The following is an 18,615-nucleotide window of genomic DNA, read 5'->3' on the forward strand; positions in this document are numbered from 1 at the left end:
TCGATTAGATTGGACCAGCGGTGGCTGAATTCCGCCCAACTTCGACATGAAAGAAATTTTGTCTTTCAGGTGCTTGATCGGCTCACCTCACCCCAGAATTCGTGAAGAGAAATCATCGGCAGCTAAGGGACCTATGTACTATGTAGACGCCAAGGGCCCAAAATCACTATCAGGGGTCCCTACTGGTCGAGTCCTGTGTCAATTCTCCGCCCCCGTGCTCACAAACCAAAGCAAGGGCCCAGTCTTTTCTTCTTTTCTTCTTGATGAAGCCTGTGGGCCTAGCATCTGGGGCAGGTTAATAGATTCACCGAGGATAAGTCGAATGCTACGAAGCAAAGCCGCTCACCTCGTAAGTGCTTGCAATATTCCTGCGGATGTTGAGAACAGTTGTGAATGTACGGTAATTGACCTCCATTCACATGGTCACACACATTGTCAGTTGGATATTGGTCATTCTCTCGCATATTTATGAGCATAGCAAGCCCATACATGATCCCATATTCATAGCTTGAATCATTTTATGTCTCAGTATTCCTGTAATGTGGTGTATACCACCTCTTGGGACAAAGAGGGTGTTGTGATGCACATCAAACTCTCTTTCACCCCAGTCGAACCTTGCTCCGGGTCTTCACCGAGATCTTTTCGACATCATCAGATTTGATCCACTCTTCAGTTCTCGTTGTTGGTCCAAGCTGGAGTAAGGACCGTTGATTCATCGGCACCATGTTCCTTTTTGACGGATGAGCAACCGACCCCGACGTGACTCTAAGTCCTTTACAATGGGCCAATCGGTGTCACGATCTCCACCAAGCACATTGGATTCACCGATACAAGGCGTCTTCAGCCGGCGGGAAAACAGTACGAATGCTCTTTATTTCACCACTTCGACTGGCATTAATTGGGTCGAGGATGTTAGACTTACATACGAAGCTGACACATTTGAAGAGCATGGCATATGACGAGCTCTCACCTCCATTTCACATCATTAGCACGACGCTTGGCATATTTCCAGATCACCGCATGTTGGGCGGGTACATACATACCGCACAGCTGTTGAACGTCAGGCAGTGACTCCGGACTGGGCCCCGTACCCATACGGAATTGGACAGGCTTTTCGTCTTATCGGTTCATCGTAGGCCGAGAAGACCGTCCCGGTGCCGCTCTTAGGCATCCGCAGTGGCGGAATGACCGCGGCACAACTGTCGCCTGTATTTGAGTATACATGAAGTCTGGAGACTTTTCGATGTGCATCATGGCTGCTGCCTTCCACGAATCGAGACCTCCAATGACAGAAATCCTGGATTTTTTTGAGCTTATAGAGACTGCATGGTGATAATGTAAGTCGATCGGCATCCTTTTGAGATACCGCTTAGGTGATCTTCGGTATTCTTGAATCAAGCATTTGAGTGAGTTGTACGCTTTGTGAGCCCGAGCCCGAGCCCGAGCACGTGCACGGTTCGATTTCGTACGATCTTTCAATGATCGAAAAGGTATACTACTCGTATTGGCATTCTGCTACATGACATGCGACTAGCTATTCCGGCAGTGATGCTTCATGACCATTGGGGGGGGAAAAAATATACAAGAAGACGCAGACAGGTTATTAGCTTAATAGATGGGATATAGATTCCTGCCACTAGTTAACCCATTATAATCACCATTTCTGATTCTTGGTCCATGGGGAGCTTACAAGCTCCCCCTTATCATTCTTACTTGTCCCAATCTCATCACGTTTGTCATCAACCAGTCTCCCCCATTCAAGCAGTAGTCTGAAGAGGTAGACTTCTTTATCCTTTTTTCCTAACGCTTGGTTTGCCCACTTGGCGCCCTGCTGTGCAATCCAGGCCCCATCCTTGGCCAGCCCCTTCATGTCAGTATCGCGCCCATTGAGGTATGCTTTCTTCTGTGTACCAGTAAAGTATGTCAGGGTGGTGTGCAATCCCTGATAACGCGTATCGATTGGCACGAAATGTAGCCAGGGAATCAGGCGATCGCTATACCACGTACGAAAGATGGTGGAGACAAAAGGCACGCTCTTTGAGCGGAGCACGCGGAGAAGGTCGGGTGGCGGGCCGTAATCCTTATCCAAGAGGAGGATATAGCGGTATTCGAGGGGTTCCTGGTCTTGAGCTTCGTTGACGATGGGATATGTCTGATGAAGAAGCTCACAATTGGGGCCTGTGCAACCTGTATAATTGTTCATGCCGACACTCGATGGAAGGACAAGATTCGCTTCCGTAATTGGTACCTTTTCATGTCGGTATACTGATGGGTCTTTTGCCGTTGGAAGAACCATTGAGACCTTATCCTCGGGATTTTGGTTTCCCAGCATATGAAGGAGCCGAAATTTATGATTGCCGCGCAAGGCCTGGTCTGAAACAACGCCATTATCAGTTTGACCACGCCAAAATATGGCGTCGTAGCGACGGTCAAAGTTCCAGCCTATATCAAGTCTGTCGTCATCTTCCTGTGGAAGAGGTATTAGGATGTCACTGAACGGCTCCGATTTGGAGAACCCAAACAATGGCAAAAGGTCCCTGATTGGTTCCGCATGAGGACTTGAGAGAGACATGCCATGGAGGTACTTGAGATCAGGCTGGAAACAGTACTGAAGTGATCGTTCCCAGTTGACCATGAGTTGCGCCTTTGAGTGCCTTCGTACGCAGTCGGCGCAAAACTCTCCAATGTTCCAGTGCGGGTTGGTCCGAGTTCGTGAGCCAGGGGGACATGCTTCAACTTGCATCTGGCGATAGCTGGCTGGGCTTATCAAAGAGGGCTCATTGGTTTGGGGATAATCTGGCAGCGCTGGTAGAGGGGCGGCCACAGGAGTCTCTGCAGATCTAGCTTCTCTATTCTGGTCTGCGCCATCTTCTTTGGCTGCCCTTTTCGATATCAGATTGACCATTGGGGTCAGGTCAGCTCTGCTGTGCCCATTCACCGTCTCCCATGATGGAAGGATCCGTGGCGTAATTCCCAGGTTAACGGGAAAGAGCATGTCAGGGAGAAATTTGGCAAACTTGTTGATGGTTACGACGAGGCCGTCCAGCACCTCGGCATCATGACCAGTGACTTCAGGCAGCCTCGATGCATTACCGTCCTTGATACCGATTGTATGAATGCCAGGCATCTGAGACAATATGGAAGCTCGTTGCCGAAGTTTGTTGGGTCGGATGGCTCGGAAGGGGGCCAAATCTTGGTCAATCTGATCGAATTTATCGATGACCACGGTATTTTTGGCCAGGTCATACCAATCTGCAAATGCCGGTGGAGGATCCCGTCCTTCATGTCGTTCCTTATAGATCTTGTGAGCAATGAGAAGACTCCCACTCGTGCTCGCTTCCTGCATCCAGCGGTCTTGCCTGATATTGGCTCTGTAAATGAAGTCATTGACAGGATGACGCTTGAAAGTCTGCGGATCCGACTTGGCGATGAACACAGTAGTGCCCACAACAAGGCCAACGAGGAGAGCCATGAGAACATATCTTCTGATGAAGATGACAGATTGAATACCATGAGTGTATGTGAAAATGATCATGCCGAAAGCAATGAAGTAAAGTGGGGTGATCTCATCAAGGCGTGTAGGGTGAAGGTAGTCACCGTAGTTGAAGATGTTATGACAGGCCTTTGCTATTCCCACCAGAAAAGTGATGATAGCGGATGGTGTAAGTGGCGATGTCTCGCAGACCCAGAACGTAGCCGAGATCGTTAGTGCTGCAAAGGCAACACTGTCGACGATGATATCGAAACCGTAAAGAAAGCCAAACCCAGCGTGAAGCACGGAAGACCCCCTGAAAAGCCGGCTCCCCACCCACACAAGGCTCATCGATATCGAAGATAGGGTCAAGACCGTACCCAAAGTCCGTAAACGCAGCTTAGCGGTGCGCGACCAAGCGAGCAAGCGCCAAAGGAGAATCACGATGATGGCATCAAGCACAAGTCCCATACACTGCAAAGCAAGGGTTGATCGTTTGCTCTCGAGTAGTTCAAAGCAGTAGTATGTGGAGCGTGTTATGCGGCTTGTAGCGTAGTATGTGCCGGTAGAAAACACCATTAGACTGGACACCGCCATACTAAGCATAACTCTTGGGCCACTAAACCAGTCGACCAAGTCATCAAAGCATGAACGCCAGGGGTCATCAGGGTCTTCTGGTGGTGGAAAGCCCCATTTCCTTCGAGAGGTGAAGATTTCGTAAGCGAAAAAGAGTAGTGGTAGAAAAGACTGGGCGATTGTAAGCTTCGCTACGATCCATCTGTGATACAGGGCATAGTCTCACCTCGAGGCCAGGAGTTGCACATTGTTGCTGATAATTGACACGATGGAATATTTCCAGCCTCAATACAATGCATAATACAAGCATTGGAAGGGAAAGTCTTCTTGGCCTTCCAGGAAGATGTGTGTTCTGCCCCCTTCGAGCATCATGTGTGCCGTCAAGTAAAGAGCCTTGGCGACGATGCGTTGTGAAGCGCCCATCTGCGCCAGGAAACCACTTGGTTATACAGCTGACTCCATAGCATAATATTCCAGAAAGAAGAAAAACAAGAAATGATGATAGTCTCGGACTCTCTAAGTAATATCTCACGTTAGGTCTGGTTGCATATCTGGAATGCCCGGGCTATGACAAACCTGTTAGAGAATGGCGTTCAAGGGTTTGAGATATGTAAAAGAATGAAGAGGCAGCACTATAAACAGAATTAGCTATTATAGGTTTTAAGACTCGATAATGAGAGGAGAAGTGTACCATAAGGCAAACAGTTGAACCACTGTATCTCCAGCCATGATGGCTTTATCAGCACCCTCAAGGCCAAGATAGACTGAAACAAGGAATATTTGAGCTTGAAAACACCTCCAAACCACTCATGTCGTCGCAGTCTGGCTTTTGACTCTTAACCAAAGCATAGATATTAACTCCAAGTCAGTATTTTCATCAATCGCAGTTTCATATCGTCGTCATGATGGAGAAAACACAAGACAGCACCCCTGCTCAGTTCTGGCTCATTATCAGGGGACAGCTGACGAACACCCCTGAAATTACCTAAGCGGGCTTTTATTCGCTAAGCGTTCTGAATACAGCGGTTTGAAACATAAACGGCCCACTAAAGTTTAGGGGCATCATGGCTACCTTACCTTACCTTACCTTACCTCCCTGTCTAAGGTAGGTAGGTATCTGATGACGGCTTTAAACCTGCGTGTGATGTAACAGCTCAAGCTCAAGCTTCATCATGGCCGGCCTCAATGACGTGCCCTTCATCAAGGGTCTTGCCGTGCCCTCTGTATGTGCTCTGATCACATTTCTTGGCTATTTCTCTCAGTTTCTCTTCCACTACTCGACGTCTCTCGAACCAGGTCCTCCCTCGCGCCGCGAAACCATCATCTTCAACACCCTCCTCCTCACACTATGGTTGACGTACTACCGAGCCGTAACCGTCGACCCGGGCCGATATATATTTAAGGACCGTGTCATTGACGCTGATGGGCAGCGATGGTGTAACAAATGTGCGGCGCCGAAACCACCTCGGGCGCATCATTGTCGCCACTGCGCGAGATGTGTTCCCAAGATGGATCATCATTGTCCTTGGACTAGAAACTGTGTATCAATGACTACCTTTCCACACTTTCTACGCTTCTTGGTATATGCAAACATATCACTCTGGATGCTTGGCTACTTCCTCTGGCAACGCTTCTCCAAGATCTGGGAACATCGAAACCTCCCTGCATACCTAGGGCCTAGCTTATCTGGACTAACCGGATTATCGCTGATTGCAATCGTCAACTTCTTTACCACTGTCGCTTTGGGTATCATGCTCATCAACACTGTTAGGTCATGGATATTCAACCAGACTATGATAGAAGGATGGGAGCAAGAGCGCCATGAAGCTCTCATGGATAAGGGACCTAAGGATTGGTGGGACATTACAGGCCCCGATGGCGAGAAAGTGCGCTTCGAAAGACTTGAGTTCCCCTACGATATCGGTTTCTTTGGCAATATGGCCCAAGCAATGGGAACCCGCAACATACTCATGTGGTTCTTCCCCCTCGGAAGGAATCCCACCATTGCTAAGGATGGCACTGGCTCAGGCTGGGAATGGGAAGAGAATGGTTTCAACCGCGTCGAAGGACTTTGGCCTCCTCCCGATCCCGACAAGATCCGCCGAGCTGCAAGAGGTTGGCCTGCCGCAAATCGTGACTACGCTGAGGAGCTTCGCCAGGCGAGCATGAGCTCCAGCGAGTTCAAGGCTGAGTTTCTCAAGCGAAAGGCCGACGATGAGAAACGCAAGAGACATCTCATGGCGGAACTTGAAGAGGTTGATGACTATGATATGTATGACGATGAAGAGTATGACCGTGAATTCGATCAAGATCTTGGATGGGTGAACTCGGATGGCGATAGACTGCGAGATTATGGTGTTGATGAGGAAGAGTCAGAAGCGGAGGCAGCAGACGAAGATGTGCCCCTAGCCGAGCTCATGAGAAGACGAAAAGTGCTCCAGCGAGATATTTCAGACGATTAGATGACATGACATGTATAATAGAGCATTAAAGTTCAAAGTCAAAGTATTTAACCCCTTCTAAAAATCTGTAATCTTCTTGCAATGAATATGAATATCTTCGTTCATCAGTCCGTCCCAGAACGACCCTTCCTACAAACGCTTGCCTAAAGCATCAAGAAAAGAAAACCAAAACCAAACTCGGCCGTGATTTCTTTGCGGCTTTCTACACACCTCGGTTGCCCAGCACAGTCTTGTTCGTTTGTATACAACAGAAGAAAGCACACACTGTCATATATCATCCCTCCTCTTCTCTTGCGCGCTGCGATTTGTGTTAAGTAATGCAGGTGCAAAAGTCTAACCCATCGAGATTGTCTCGTCAAAGTTCTTTTCGACTCCTTAGTAACTTCGTGAAGCATAAACTCGTTATGTCGACTACCAGTCGTCGTCATCCTCCTTTTCCTTTTGCATAGCATTCTTTCTAGCCAGCAGAGCATCTGCCAAGCTACCACCCAAGCTGGGTGTCGGTGTGCTGCTGCGGCTATCTCCTCCATTGGGCGTATTGAGGCTCATGCCAGAGTCGCGCTGCTGAAGCTCGGCAGGCTTACGGTTAGCAGCAGGGCGCTTGGCTGGGGGCGCAGGGGGTGTTGGCTTGGATCGCGGAGGAGCCGGAGGAGCTCGAGGTGCAGGTGGAGCTTGTTCCTCGACATAAGCTGCAGGGACCCAAGCCTGTTGTGCCGTTTGAGGGTTCTTGGCTAACCACCAACCTAGATAAACATGTTAGTAATGTTCCGATTTCCGATGGCAAAGGCCAAACTTACCATTGGATTCCTTCTGCACAATCTCAACGATCTCATTAGCAGTGATAGTGAGCTCGTTTTCTCGTTGTCCAGCAAAGTCATACAAGACCTTGGCCATCACCTTGGGCGGGCTTGGTGGACGTGCTGCGGCAGCAGGAGGAGGCGGTGGTGGGGGTGCACGTCCAGCGCCACTAGCATTGCGAGTGTGGCTTGGGAGAGCGTTGTGGGCAGCAGGAACTGGAGCAGCAGCGTTCGCACCAGGACGAGGAGCGATACGAGAAGTGCTTTGGGTGGCGGCAGCGGGAACAGCAGCAATATTGGAGACAGCAGCTGGTGGTTGAGGCACGGCACGACCTGCCCCTGGTCTAGGCTTGGCAGTTCGATTGCCTTGGATGCGAGAAGGTCGACCGTTAGGGCCACCAGGCTTGATAAGCTTACCTCGAGTGATGGGGCGAGGAGGTACAGGCTTGCCCTTGGGTGTAGGTCTAGAGATGGAGCTCGGTGGCTCACCGGGCTGCGTGTGAACAGCACCACTCTTGTAGTAATCAACTGGAAGCTGTGAATCCTTCAAGACCTTAACCTGCTGCATCTTGCCGGGCTTCTTGGCATACTCGATTGTCTCAGCGATCTTAAGGTTGAATCCACCGGGCATCACTCGCTGCATCTGAGTAAACATTTCTGTCTTGAACATACAATTCATCAAGGGGTCAGGTTCCTGAGGGGAGCCAATGCCAAGCGAGAACCAATCATCGCGCGCTGATGAGGCACCGATGAACTTAATGGCTCCCAAAGGCACTGCTTTCTCAACTGAGATTTGTGGGTGGCCATTCACAAGCATTTGAGCAATGATGTAGAACTTGTTGGTAGTGACGACGATAATTCGAGGGCTTGCTTTACTGGATCGACCAAATTTGGCCTCCAGAATCTCAGCACGGCATGAAAATACCGCCTTTTCGTTTGTACCAATACTGGCAGCGTTGCGAATCTGGGCTCCAGGGCCGGTGCTTGCATTGACACCCAGGTAGTCGCCAAGGAATCGTCGGGAACCCAACAGACTCATACGGCGTCTCTCCTTGCGACCTCCAAGAACCTGGTGGCCATGGTCACGAAGCTGAAGGTACTCTGCTCCGGTTCGCTTCTTTCGCCAGAATCGCTGAATTCGGGTCGCCGACTCGGCTCGGTAGGCGAGGTAAGCCCTCCACATGCGCTGGATTCGCGTAGCCATGTTGTGCCAATATCTGTCTCTCATATGCTCGAGGGCAAAGAGCGTCTCTGGCGCTTTGATGAAGGCCTTGGTGACACCCATTTGCCACTCTTCCTTAGGAATGCTGGTATCCTTGAGAATCTGCTTTACGGCAGCCTCAGTTGTTCCCTCCCAAGTGAATTCACCAGCGTATGAGGTAGCAGGAGACAAGAGGAAGAATCGGTCAACGAACTTGTCAAAATCTTGACGGTAAGCAAAACCGGCACGACGAATTCGAACGTTTTCTTGAAGGCCAAGATACTTGATCTGATGCAATACATTGGGGCTGTTATATTCTGTTGGCGACTTGTTCTCATTGGGCTTGATGGTACGGATATATGAGGGCTGACACTTCATCAACGTCTCGACCAGGGCATTGGCGGAAGCTCGGATGCGATCGCCTGCAGAAGGAGGTTGCTTTCGGTTATCTTGGTCAACAGGCCGAGGGAACAGGGTATGAACAAATTGGTTTCCACTGTGCTGGAAGAGATTCAAAAGCCCCTTGAGAAGCTGATCCTTGTTCTTATCCGTAATACCTTCGACAGTATACGTGACATCACCAGCGTAATGCTTGATGATGAAGTTTCCTTGACGAGGGGTAAGATGGGCGTGAGACATGCCGTTGATACTCTGCATGAATGTGCGATCGCAAGCAGCGGGGTCAGCGTGTGCAGTCTTGGTGGCATCCTTCATAGCAGAGAAGATACCAACTGGCCGGATCTGTTCGATAAGGTCACACACAATCTTGTTATCGAAGTACTTGATGGGGGTCCATTGAATCTGTTCCCTGGCATATTCCTCCTGCTCAGCCTTGAGAGTCAGTTGAATGAAGATCTGTTGCAACTTCTCGTTGACGTAGTTGATGCACAACTGCTCGAAAGTGTTCTTCTCGAAAATCTCAAATCCGTAGATATCCAGAATACCGATTGTATTGGTTGTCGGTTGCCTCGCCTTGAGAGACTTGTTGATGCGCTCGACGATCCAGTCGAAGAGGTTGCTGTAGATGGCCATTGCTAGAGCATCCCGGGTAGCCTGTGCTTGGGCAGGGTTGGCTGGCGATTCGATAACTTCGCCATTTCGAGGTGTCAGGATTCGGATTGTGATACCGCTGATGAGCTGGTCAGGGGTAACTTCTAACAGGTAGGCGGCAAAGTCAACCACTGATCGATCGATAACCTCTGCGTAGCCGCCCTGATCCTCCTGAAACTGGATATTTCCAACCCATAGAATAGCCGCCAGCATTCGAAAAATTTCATCTTGCTCAGCCTGAGTAAGGCCAATAACCTTCATGGCATTAAGCGTGTCCTGAAACTCGGCGAGATCGTCGATACCGTCTACGTCCAAGCATTTTGATCGGCTGGTATAGACGTAGGTCTCGGGTTTTTGAACGCCGAATGTTTCTCGGTATTGTTGTGAGGCGCCCTTCGCGAATTGGTAAAAGATATGGAAGTTCCGCTCGTTCGTGATCTGGCCCACCACTCGTGACTTTTCCAGGAGGTAGTTTGTGATGTCGGCACCCACGGGTTCGCCCTGGGCGTTGAAGTAGATCTGTAGATACTTGCCGAAACGCGAGGAATTGTTGTTTCGAAGGGTTTTTGCGTTTCCGAAAGATTCTAGTAGGGGATTGGTTGCCAGCACCATGTCCTTGATCTGCTTGATGTCTCCGGATTCTCCACCAGACACACTAGCAATGTACTGCATGATGCGCTTGGCCGCCTCGGTCTTTCCGGCTCCTGACTCTCCTGAATAATGACACACTGGTTGTCGCTGTATGCCTTCATGTTGTAGTATGAGGCCTCGGCGATAGCGAAGACGTGCGGTGGCATCTCGAGTCGGTTCTTGCCCATGTAGCTCTCGAGGACCTGGTCGGTATAAATGCCCAGGTCCCTGAAAGGGTTGACTGAGACCAACACATGGCCAATGTAGGTATAAATTTCGCGGCCCTCGAATCGCTTCTTTAAATTCTCGTTGATGGCTTCGTTGGAGACTTTGCTCAGCAGGGTCAGATCGGAGACACCAATCTCCTTCTTCTTGGTTGTCTCAAAGGTGGCCTTCTTAGGCTTCGCGCCTCCGCTTGCGCCGTCCGCGGCTGCACCGGCGCCCTTGTTCTTAGGGCGTCTTGATATTCCCTGAGAGTTGAGTAAAAGTTGTCAGTCAAAAAAGACGCCGATATTGAGGATTGGCACCATACCATGATGTGCGACTTATGGGGGGGAGTGGGGAGGGGGGAAGCGAGAGAGATGGTTAGTATTGGATTTGTATCTATACGGGCATCAGAAGATTAATCCCGTGTTGAATAATTTAAGGCCTCTCTGGTGTGAAAAAGCCAGAGAAGAAAATGCGAAGTTTAATTCCAAAGGAGAGTCTGGAAGCTTAGGTAGGTTTGGTGTGGCTGGAGACGACTGGACTTGGGAGGTTGTGTTCAGTGATGATCTGGTGCCTGACGGGTGACGAAACGCCGACAATTTTCCGCCCGGCACAGCCCCCTGGATTACTGTGCAGCCTTACGCAATAGGTGGCAGTAGCAAGTGTTAACGTCTGGCTTACCTACCTACCTTATTGTATGAAAACGCGCGGCAAATAAAAGTCTGCTCTAGGCAGCATAAATTGCAAGAATTTGAGATGGAATCGTTTATTCAGTTCTTTTGCGGAGATCTAGGGATGATTCTAATAATATCCCGACTCGGCCATCCCTGCGATAACGAATATTGCCTTGCTTTTTACTCGCTCATGCCCGATGTGTCGTCATTGTGCAGTGGGATAATAGGTATTATCAGGGAATAATATCCATCTTAGGTTGCTGTCTAAGTCTTCAAAATCTAATAGTAAGCAGTCGACTCATATCCTGACTATTTAAGCGAGAGACGAAGGAGTTTGTTATCAATTGTTGGAGTGTAAAGGTATTTGCAGGGGGACTGAGGAACATGGCTGGGGTGGGTTTGACAAAGATGACTTGACCAAACGGTTTCGTCAGCAGCAATTCGAGCCCAGTAGGTACAGATAAGCAGTCAACTCGACGACCAGACGCTCCTCTGTGAAAACAAACATGCTTCAACATACTAGATTTTACTCAGATTCAGCCGCAGCGAATTGGTCTAGCTTTCACCACGTCTCATTCCTTGACATAGAACAAGACTCGCCGTGGAGTTTAGACGAAAGATGACAGAGCATAAGTTGAATGAGAGTTTATCAGAAACAGTAGGCTCATACAAACAGCATTTATCTATGCAATTAATCACCAACAGCAAATTCAAGTGGCTTTTATCCACCAGATGCGATGCTCCGTTCATCTCCAGCTTCAAGCGTCTTGGCCTGCATTTAGTCCCCGCCAAACAAGCTCCAGACCAATCTCTTATCCATCATGATGGTATCACCAACGGAAGAACAAAACATCCGCCCAGGAACAATTAAGAATCTGATTCGATTCAGTTTAGCCAGCAACTGATCGTCCAATCCCCTGCCCTCTGACGCGCAGCTTACAGTAGTGAGCTTCCCGGTTGCGGGGTAGCAACCACCAAAGGTGGCATGCTCACTAAACAGGTGAGCAGCCCAAGCCAACCACGCCCGACGAGACATCCAATGCGCATAAACATGGCCTTGCGCTGCCGCATCAACGGCCCATTCTGAGACCTTAGCTTGAGATTGTTGGAGTAGATAAACTTAAGACCGCCGCATCCGTTTCTTCTGAGACCTGTTTACCTCTTTCTTCTCCAAACTTTATCGCAACCACTTACACCAGTACTTACTTACCACTTACCTATACACACATTACTCTGAACTCGACTACCCTGTTTACCAAGCTTACGCTTATACAACACCATCATGACCGACACTGAACAGCAGCTTAAGCTCGTTGACGAATCTCCTATCTCTCCTGTAGAGCGAAGAAACTCCCTAGAAGCTCACCTCAAGCACCGCCCCGAACGCTCCGAGCTCGTAGATAGTCAGGAGTCCCACACATTGCATCCTTGCGTGTACAATGCTGACATGCCATAAACAGAGAACATCCTTCCAGCCTCTACGGCAGCGCCAGGCCTCCAGGCGCATCAGAAGGAGGTGAGTCTGCCCTAAAGCAATTGAGCCACAGTCGCTGACGTCCTCACAGCTTGAGAAGCACATGCTCGAGGATAAGCTTAACGACAAGATCTCACACCGTCCAGACCCAGAGGACCTCATTAAGGAGGGCGTCTTGCATGACGACCCACGTACTGTTGCCCAGGACGAAGCAGCCAAAAAGTACAAAGAGGCCATCGAGGACGAGTATGCCAAGCGTGAGGGTGGCGCTTGAGCATGATGTCATGCGACGGGGTCATGAGCCTCGGGTACTCATGATACCAGAAATGGACAACTTTTTTTGATAACGAAATGAACTGACTGTGAATGGATGGTTGTGTACACAAATGATATGAAATGAATGGGCACTATTAGGCCTTCGCTTGGGCCGTGGTAATTGCTATAGTATAATGAACACTGCAAGATTCTGAAATACCCAAAGCCTCACACGACTGTGTACTACCACGAAGCTTGGGGTGTGAGGATACAACTCTGACTGCTGTCCACACACCATTTGGGTAGAGACAAAGCCATTGATCCGCAGAAAGTGGAAATTCCATCTCATCTTTTTACAGTCTAAGCCATTTTGATAATAAATTCCAACGTGGAGAACCTTTTCAAAACACTTCCAAAGTGGAGGAGACACTGCATATCAGAAGCTCTAAAACCCCTGCCACGGGTTGGGCTGCAGGTACCGAGCGGGAGGGAACCCAAGGGCCCCATCCACTCGCAGAGACCCAACCCAACCCGTCACCCCATCAGTAAATTTTTGGTGTCTTGGACCCTTTTTTGAAATTTCCAAAAATCAAGGAAAAAGCACAGATGAAATTAAAAAGGAGCTGAAACAGCTTAAAGGTGTGTTGGAAAATTTCTTCCATGGTCTCAAATTGGGTCGCTATAATCGGACCAGTCCGACGGGCCGTCTCATATCTCATCCAGCCATCTCGACTTGTTAGAGGTCAAGACGGGAGATTTGGCCCTTCTAAAAAGTTCAGCGCGGACCACAAAGTGTCCGACGCTCGAATCGTAAAAGTACAAAAGATGATACAATCAGTAGGGGGGAAAAAGGAAAAAGAGAAAACAGTCTCGGCTCAAACCAGCCCGTCCCAGAGTCTATCAATCTTGGTTATCGTTGTGCAACCCATGCTCTCTAATCCATAATACATCGCCATGCTGCGCTCAATCTTGCCTCATATCTCCAAATGTCAAAACGCCTGTCTATGTTGTGTATATCCCATATCCGTTACATGTCGCTATTCGAAATCGATGAAACATAGGAAATCGAAAAACTGGCTGTGGCCAAGTGTTGTTTAGATCCTCGTATATGCGCCAGAATATTTTGGTGCTGGCGAGTCTTTCTCGTACGAGACCTTGTTGTGGTTGATGACCAAGTTTCGACCAGAGCTGGCGACTTGTGTAGTGTGCTTGTCTGTATCAAATATTAGAGTGGGGCTATGGGAAGTGAAAGAGCCCGGAGACTCGGTGGTAGGTAACTTACCAGCACCGTACTCGCGGTAATCGCCAGGAGAAAGAGATCGAGGCGTTGTGCTGGTTGAAGAGCTGTACGAACCAGAAGAGTAGCTGTAAGAGCTGGAGATGGAAGGCTCCTTGGTGCTCTGGTGGATTTGGACAGTGTAAGGGGAGCTCATGGTTGCAGTTGTGTTTGGTTGGAAGGGGTAGTTGTTGTTGGTGAGAGTTGTGTTGTAAATGTTAATCGAAATGGCTGGTGGTTGAAAAGGCAATCTTGTCTGTTCTTTCAAGGCTTTGTATTGTGAGTGTTTGGTGGGAATGAAAAAGGGAAATAGCATAGGAAGAAGGGGGTCTATATGTATTTGAAGCTTTATGATGAGAAATGGTAGTACGTACTCAGTCATTTGTAAGTGGATTTAGCCCAAGACCTCACTGCCTGGAGGACAAGGGTTACCTGGCAAAGCGCAAGGCATCTCGCACGCTAGGTAGCCTTCAATATGGGGGGGGGGACCCAAGGAATTCCATCGAGTTCAGGGGAGTGAGTCAAAAGGAGTCAGAGACAAGACCAAGACCCGAGCAAGCACGTACTCCCGGGCCCGGCACGGCAAGCGGGCCATGCCTCTAAAGCACGACGGACGGGAGGGCTAGTAATGGATGGTGTGTAAATGGGAATGGACAATACGGGGTGCAGCATAATGGGGCGTAGTCAAATCATTGGGTATCGACTGGCTGTTCAGGGCAAGGGACCAGAGTCTAAAAGAAAACATCCCAGTAAGATTTATTGCAATTGCAGAACATCCGTCCTCCATAGCAGAAACCTTGTGACAGCACTGCTCAGGCCCTCGGTGGCGAAATTCAGGTCAACAAGTGAAAGTTGGTGACGCTGGATTGGGCGGAGCTGTAGCGACGTAGGGCGAATGAGCAGCATTTGGTGCAGGGCAGGGCAAAGGGCCAAGCCCCACGGTGTCCGCGAGAGGGACCGACCGGGTCTGAGGGGATACAATATGGAGAGAATGATTCAAAATAGATGAAAAGAGACAAGACGATAATACTTTGTCTGTTATTGCCTGTAATTGGGGGCCACGAGTCGCTTCTTCTGGTCTGTTGTGCATGTACTCGGTCTTTGGTAAATACCAACCCCCAGCATGACTTAGACTTTGATTAGACGGGGGGCATTTTCACGATGCAACGACCTTTGAGTGAATGCATGAAACACTCGCAGCGGCCGTCATGCTAGAGGTTAGAGTCCAGTCTGGTCCAGGCAGCACAGGCACCAGCGCCAGTAACACGTACCACAACCTTGGGATCGTGGAGCTATATTAAGTTAGTGACCATGAACCGATAAAAACATCCATGGTGGTCGTCATGACTGGGGAAGAAAGGGAGTGAGGCTTCGCTTCCTGAATCTCACAATTCCACTCTTTGTCTGAGACAACTCCCAATCTCACGCTCTGTGTCTTCGTCTTTGTTGAACCCCCCCCCCCACCCCCCCCTTTTTTTTTCTTATTTCTTTGATGCAGGCCTCGACTCTCATGACTGGCATCGCCCTTGTACAACAGATACATCCAAATCCAGCTCGTACCTATCGCTGCCCAAAACTTAAACATGAGTGTCACCATGTCTCTGAATTGCGCACCTGAGCCTATCGAAGCTCTATGCCCCCCACCGTAACGGAAAGGGGTTGAAAGGGGACTATCATGTCTCCCTATCTCGATAAACAGCATCATGACAAGAGGCGAAATTCATCGTGAAGCGCATTAGCGTGTGAAGCGCTTGGCCCAGGGCTTCTCGGCGCTGGTGGATCTGACACCTGCAGGCTGGGATGTGCCCCCATCTGGGTTGCATCTCTGCTGCAGGAACTGATGCACCTGCTCGAGTAGTAAACTTGTCGATTGCTGAAGCTCTACACCATCTCGCCTTGATGCAGTCACGCGTAAGTACATCGGCGCCCTAGCCGCCGCAGCAGACGATTCCTGCCAGTCCTGCTATCCTGAACACGGATGGATGGACGGATGGGCCCGACACTGATTACTGGTTACATCAGAAACATGACCATCCAGTGACGTCTCGATACTCTGTTTCGATAACAGCCTTCCATTGGTGTGATGAATCAGGGACTGCCAAGGGATGTTTCTTTTTGCGCCTTGCTTGGCCGTACAAGGCCCTACTGATTCGGTGAAGCGTCGTGTTATCGTCATGAGTCACATGGATGATTTCGCCCTGCGAGACCGAAACAGAAACAGAAGATGCGAATGCATATTTGTAATGCGTCGAATTTACTGCTGACATCCATGTGTAAGTAGTTGAAGGGTCAACGTGATGCAAATCCTCATGGATGGACCCTGTTATTTCGATTCTGCCCATCCATATCTGGCATTGCAGCCTCTCCAGTTTCCAAAAGGAGATGCGAGACGTGACAACCCAGAAACAGATCAAGGATGGGGTCATTCAGACGGGCCGGCCCCATTGACCAATAACAGGCTCCTTAGCTTGACCCTCCAAGCTATGACGCTGTTTTTCAGAAGCACACACTGCAGTACAGAGCCTTTAGCCGCTAAACGGACACGTCGCAGCTTAACGTTAGAGAGGCAACAACCCCAGAGCAGACGGGAGCTTCATCTATCCATCCAACGACAACCTTCGCTCGCATCCATTCACACTGCCTCACACGACGTGCCAACCACACCCATCGACGTCACATCTCCAACGAATTCAGGCTTCTCATTGACCTCAACGCCATTGTGACCTCCATTAACCTCATCAATCCCCCGCCCCGCATCTGTCCCGACTGCCACTATGAAGGCCGCCCTCCTCCTCTCCGCCGTCGCCTCTGCCGCCGTTGGCGTTGTCGCCGAGGACCTCAAGATTGACGTTACTCTTCCTGTCGTCTGCGACCGCAAGACACAGAAGGGTGACAGGGTCCAAATGCACTACCGTGGCACCCTTAAGGATTCGGGGAAACAATTTGACGCCAGTAGGTTCCTCCGCCTTGCATTTACATCAATGATCATCACAAAGCACATGCTAATTCGGACACAAGGCTACGACCGTGGCACTCCTCTTGACTTCGTCGTTGGCTCTGGTCAGGTCATCAGGGGGTAAGCTTCATTACTGCGATGTCTACAAACCCCAAGCTAACAGTTCTGTAGATGGGACGAGGGTCTTCTTGACATGTGTATTGGCGAGAAGCGGTACGTAAAGCAGACAGCTACAGCCAGTACAACTGTTTACTGACCCTTGACTTAGACTTTTGACTATTCCGCCTGAGTACGGCTACGGCCAGCGAGCCATTGGCCCTATTCCTGCCGGTTCTACCCTGGGTTCGTTATTCCCACCAGCCCCTCCCGCTTCATATTCACCGCCTAACACTACAAACCTGCAGTTTTCGAGACAGAGCTGGTGGGAATTCAAGGCGTCCCCAAGCCCGAGAAGATCGAGACAAAGGTTGTCGAGGGTGCCGAGACTGCCGCCGAAGCTATCAGTGAGGCTGTTGAGTCTGCCGCATCTGCCACCAAGAATGTTGCTGGTAAGGTTGCTCAGGCTGTCGCCGATGCTGCTGATGCCGCCAAGACCATCATTGCAGACACTGATGACGCCCCCGAGCACGAGGAGCTGTAAAGATTCTATGTGTTCAATGATCTACTTGGTGCATAACGTATCAACCCATACGACACCGTATTCTGTCTTAGACGCAGCCATAAGAAGCTGGATAACAAAATCCGGATCCTGTCAACGTTGTGTGCTATCTGCTCGGGACTGAACCCCACGCTGGCTCTGTGACATGTTAGTTGCATGTGCATAATCGCGCTGTAGGGAGGGTCTACTGTCTATCTCGGGCAATAAGATTTGTCTCGTAAATCTCGACGTCATTGTACGATTTCCTCATCTTGTTCTTGTGTTGGCTTCGGCTCTAGCGGCCGCTTATATTGATGTTCTCTAATTTTCTGTTACATCAAAGGATGTTGATGATGAGCGGATATATGCAGGGATGGCCGCCCGAGTCATGCGGATGCACTTGGTGATGTCTTCAGCATGTCCGATCTTTCACTACTGAATTGAATATCTCGATGAACTACAGGCTTTAATGGTGGTTTGTTCATTATGGAGAGGGGGCGGGTCTTACCTCTGGCCTTATTGCCATGGTTTCCTGCTTTTGAGTCACTTGTAAATCCTTGAGCTCCTTTTGGATGTAAAATTCGATCACTGGCAGGTGGGGTGTTGATAAATCTATCTCATATCTAGCGGTGTAGGTCAACAACTGCCCACTGCGTCATTTCTACTGTTCTCTCATGATGATGTTCCATCATGAGTAGATTATTGAAGATCGTATGTCATCTTGGATGTCAGGCGTGCGAGGGTATCATAAACGGCTGTGAACGCTAGAACTACGATGGCGTCGGGGTGAGCAACGAACCAGGGATGAATGCCACTATTTTAAATTCTACTGCGTTACTTTGGTATACTTACCGGTCAATCAGCCTGGTGTAATCTGTGAAGAGCCCACCATCGTTGACTTACCCGTACAATGCCGGAGGCTCGAAAGATTGGGTTCGATAGTGTAGG

General features: G+C 49.5%; 7 protein-coding genes across 8 annotated transcripts; 3 read left to right on the forward strand and 4 right to left on the reverse strand.

Moving 5' to 3' along the window:
* Nucleotides 1-1,450: 1,450 nt before the first annotated feature.
* Nucleotides 1,451-5,168, reverse strand: FVEG_09488 (hypothetical protein). Its single transcript, XM_018898479.1, has 4 exons — nt 4,740-5,168; nt 4,625-4,680; nt 4,275-4,564; nt 1,451-4,219 (listed from the first exon to the last, which is right to left on the reverse strand). Exons 1-4 carry the CDS (start codon nt 4,775-4,777, stop codon nt 1,655-1,657), a joined length of 2,949 nt encoding a protein of 982 aa, XP_018756377.1. The 5' UTR covers nt 4,778-5,168; the 3' UTR covers nt 1,451-1,654.
* Nucleotides 5,119-6,593, forward strand: FVEG_09487 (palmitoyltransferase PFA4). The gene has a single exon (XM_018898478.1). It carries the CDS (start codon nt 5,221-5,223, stop codon nt 6,508-6,510), a length of 1,290 nt encoding a protein of 429 aa, XP_018756376.1. The 5' UTR covers nt 5,119-5,220; the 3' UTR covers nt 6,511-6,593.
* On the reverse strand, nt 6,155-11,252 carry FVEG_09486 (myosin-1). Of its 2 annotated transcripts, XM_018898477.1 has the most exons (3): nt 10,721-11,252; nt 7,308-10,658; nt 6,155-7,253 (listed from the first exon to the last, which is right to left on the reverse strand). In XM_018898477.1, exons 2-3 carry the CDS (start codon nt 10,228-10,230, stop codon nt 6,922-6,924), a joined length of 3,255 nt encoding a protein of 1,084 aa, XP_018756375.1. In that variant the 5' UTR covers nt 10,231-10,658; nt 10,721-11,252; the 3' UTR covers nt 6,155-6,921. The 2 variants fall into 2 exon arrangements, with proteins under 2 accessions (XP_018756375.1, XP_018756374.1); XM_018898476.1 differs by having other exon boundaries at nt 7,308-11,252.
* A 677-nt stretch (nt 11,253-11,929) lies between these two features.
* FVEG_09485 (hypothetical protein) lies at nt 11,930-13,260 on the forward strand. The gene is made up of 3 exons (XM_018898475.1): nt 11,930-12,472; nt 12,530-12,585; nt 12,635-13,260. The coding sequence occupies exons 1-3, from the start codon at nt 12,352-12,354 to the stop codon at nt 12,815-12,817; spliced, it is 360 nt and encodes a 119-aa protein (XP_018756373.1). The 5' UTR covers nt 11,930-12,351; the 3' UTR covers nt 12,818-13,260.
* A 632-nt stretch (nt 13,261-13,892) lies between these two features.
* FVEG_16603 (hypothetical protein) lies at nt 13,893-14,672 on the reverse strand (the record flags this gene model as incomplete). Its single annotated transcript, XM_018905846.1, has 2 exons — nt 14,081-14,672; nt 13,893-14,011 (listed from the first exon to the last, which is right to left on the reverse strand). Exons 1-2 carry the CDS (start codon nt 14,454-14,456, stop codon nt 13,893-13,895), a joined length of 495 nt encoding a protein of 164 aa, XP_018756372.1. The 5' UTR covers nt 14,457-14,672.
* A 699-nt stretch (nt 14,673-15,371) lies between these two features.
* FVEG_16602 (hypothetical protein) lies at nt 15,372-15,779 on the reverse strand (the record flags this gene model as incomplete). The annotated part of the gene is made up of 1 exon (XM_018905845.1): nt 15,372-15,779. One exon carries the CDS (start codon nt 15,777-15,779, stop codon nt 15,372-15,374), a length of 408 nt encoding a protein of 135 aa, XP_018756371.1.
* On the forward strand, nt 15,573-18,424 carry FVEG_09484 (FK506-binding protein 2). Its single transcript, XM_018898474.1, has 5 exons — nt 15,573-17,026; nt 17,093-17,150; nt 17,202-17,243; nt 17,299-17,372; nt 17,435-18,424. The coding sequence occupies exons 1-5, from the start codon at nt 16,849-16,851 to the stop codon at nt 17,668-17,670; spliced, it is 588 nt and encodes a 195-aa protein (XP_018756370.1). The 5' UTR covers nt 15,573-16,848; the 3' UTR covers nt 17,671-18,424.
* The last annotated feature ends 191 nt before the right edge of the window (nt 18,425-18,615 follow it).

Source organism: Fusarium verticillioides, chromosome 1 (assembly GCF_000149555.1).
Source record: "Fusarium verticillioides 7600 chromosome 1, whole genome shotgun sequence".
Taxonomy (NCBI): domain Eukaryota; kingdom Fungi; phylum Ascomycota; class Sordariomycetes; order Hypocreales; family Nectriaceae; genus Fusarium; species Fusarium verticillioides.

Excerpts from the sequence above, each read along its gene's own strand:
- FVEG_09484 (XM_018898474.1), top strand. The coding sequence starts at position 16,849 with ATGAAGGCCGCCCTCCTCCTCTCCGCCGTCGCCTCTGCCGCCGTTGGC. Across the intron at positions 17,027-17,092 it reads GGGGAAACAATTTGACGCCA|GCTACGACCGTGGCACTCCT; the intron begins GTAGGTTCCTCC and ends TTCGGACACAAG. Across the intron at positions 17,151-17,201 it reads TCTGGTCAGGTCATCAGGGG|ATGGGACGAGGGTCTTCTTG; the intron begins GTAAGCTTCATT and ends ACAGTTCTGTAG.
- FVEG_09486 (XM_018898477.1), bottom strand. The coding sequence starts at position 10,230 with ATGCAGTACATTGCTAGTGTGTCTGGTGGAGAATCCGGAGACATCAAG. Across the intron at positions 7,254-7,307 it reads TGTGCAGAAGGAATCCAATG|GTTGGTGGTTAGCCAAGAAC; the intron begins GTAAGTTTGGCC and ends ATGTTTATCTAG.
- FVEG_09485 (XM_018898475.1), top strand. The coding sequence starts at position 12,352 with ATGACCGACACTGAACAGCAGCTTAAGCTCGTTGACGAATCTCCTATC. Across the intron at positions 12,473-12,529 it reads ACGCTCCGAGCTCGTAGATA|AGAACATCCTTCCAGCCTCT; the intron begins GTCAGGAGTCCC and ends TGCCATAAACAG. Across the intron at positions 12,586-12,634 it reads TCCAGGCGCATCAGAAGGAG|CTTGAGAAGCACATGCTCGA; the intron begins GTGAGTCTGCCC and ends ACGTCCTCACAG.
- FVEG_09488 (XM_018898479.1), bottom strand. The coding sequence starts at position 4,777 with ATGGCTGGAGATACAGTGGTTCAACTGTTTGCCTTATG. Across the intron at positions 4,681-4,739 it reads GTTCAACTGTTTGCCTTATG|TGCTGCCTCTTCATTCTTTT; the intron begins GTACACTTCTCC and ends TTCTGTTTATAG. Across the intron at positions 4,220-4,274 it reads GTGCAACTCCTGGCCTCGAG|TCTTTTCTACCACTACTCTT; the intron begins GTGAGACTATGC and ends ACAATCGCCCAG.
- FVEG_09487 (XM_018898478.1), top strand. The coding sequence starts at position 5,221 with ATGGCCGGCCTCAATGACGTGCCCTTCATCAAGGGTCTTGCCGTGCCC.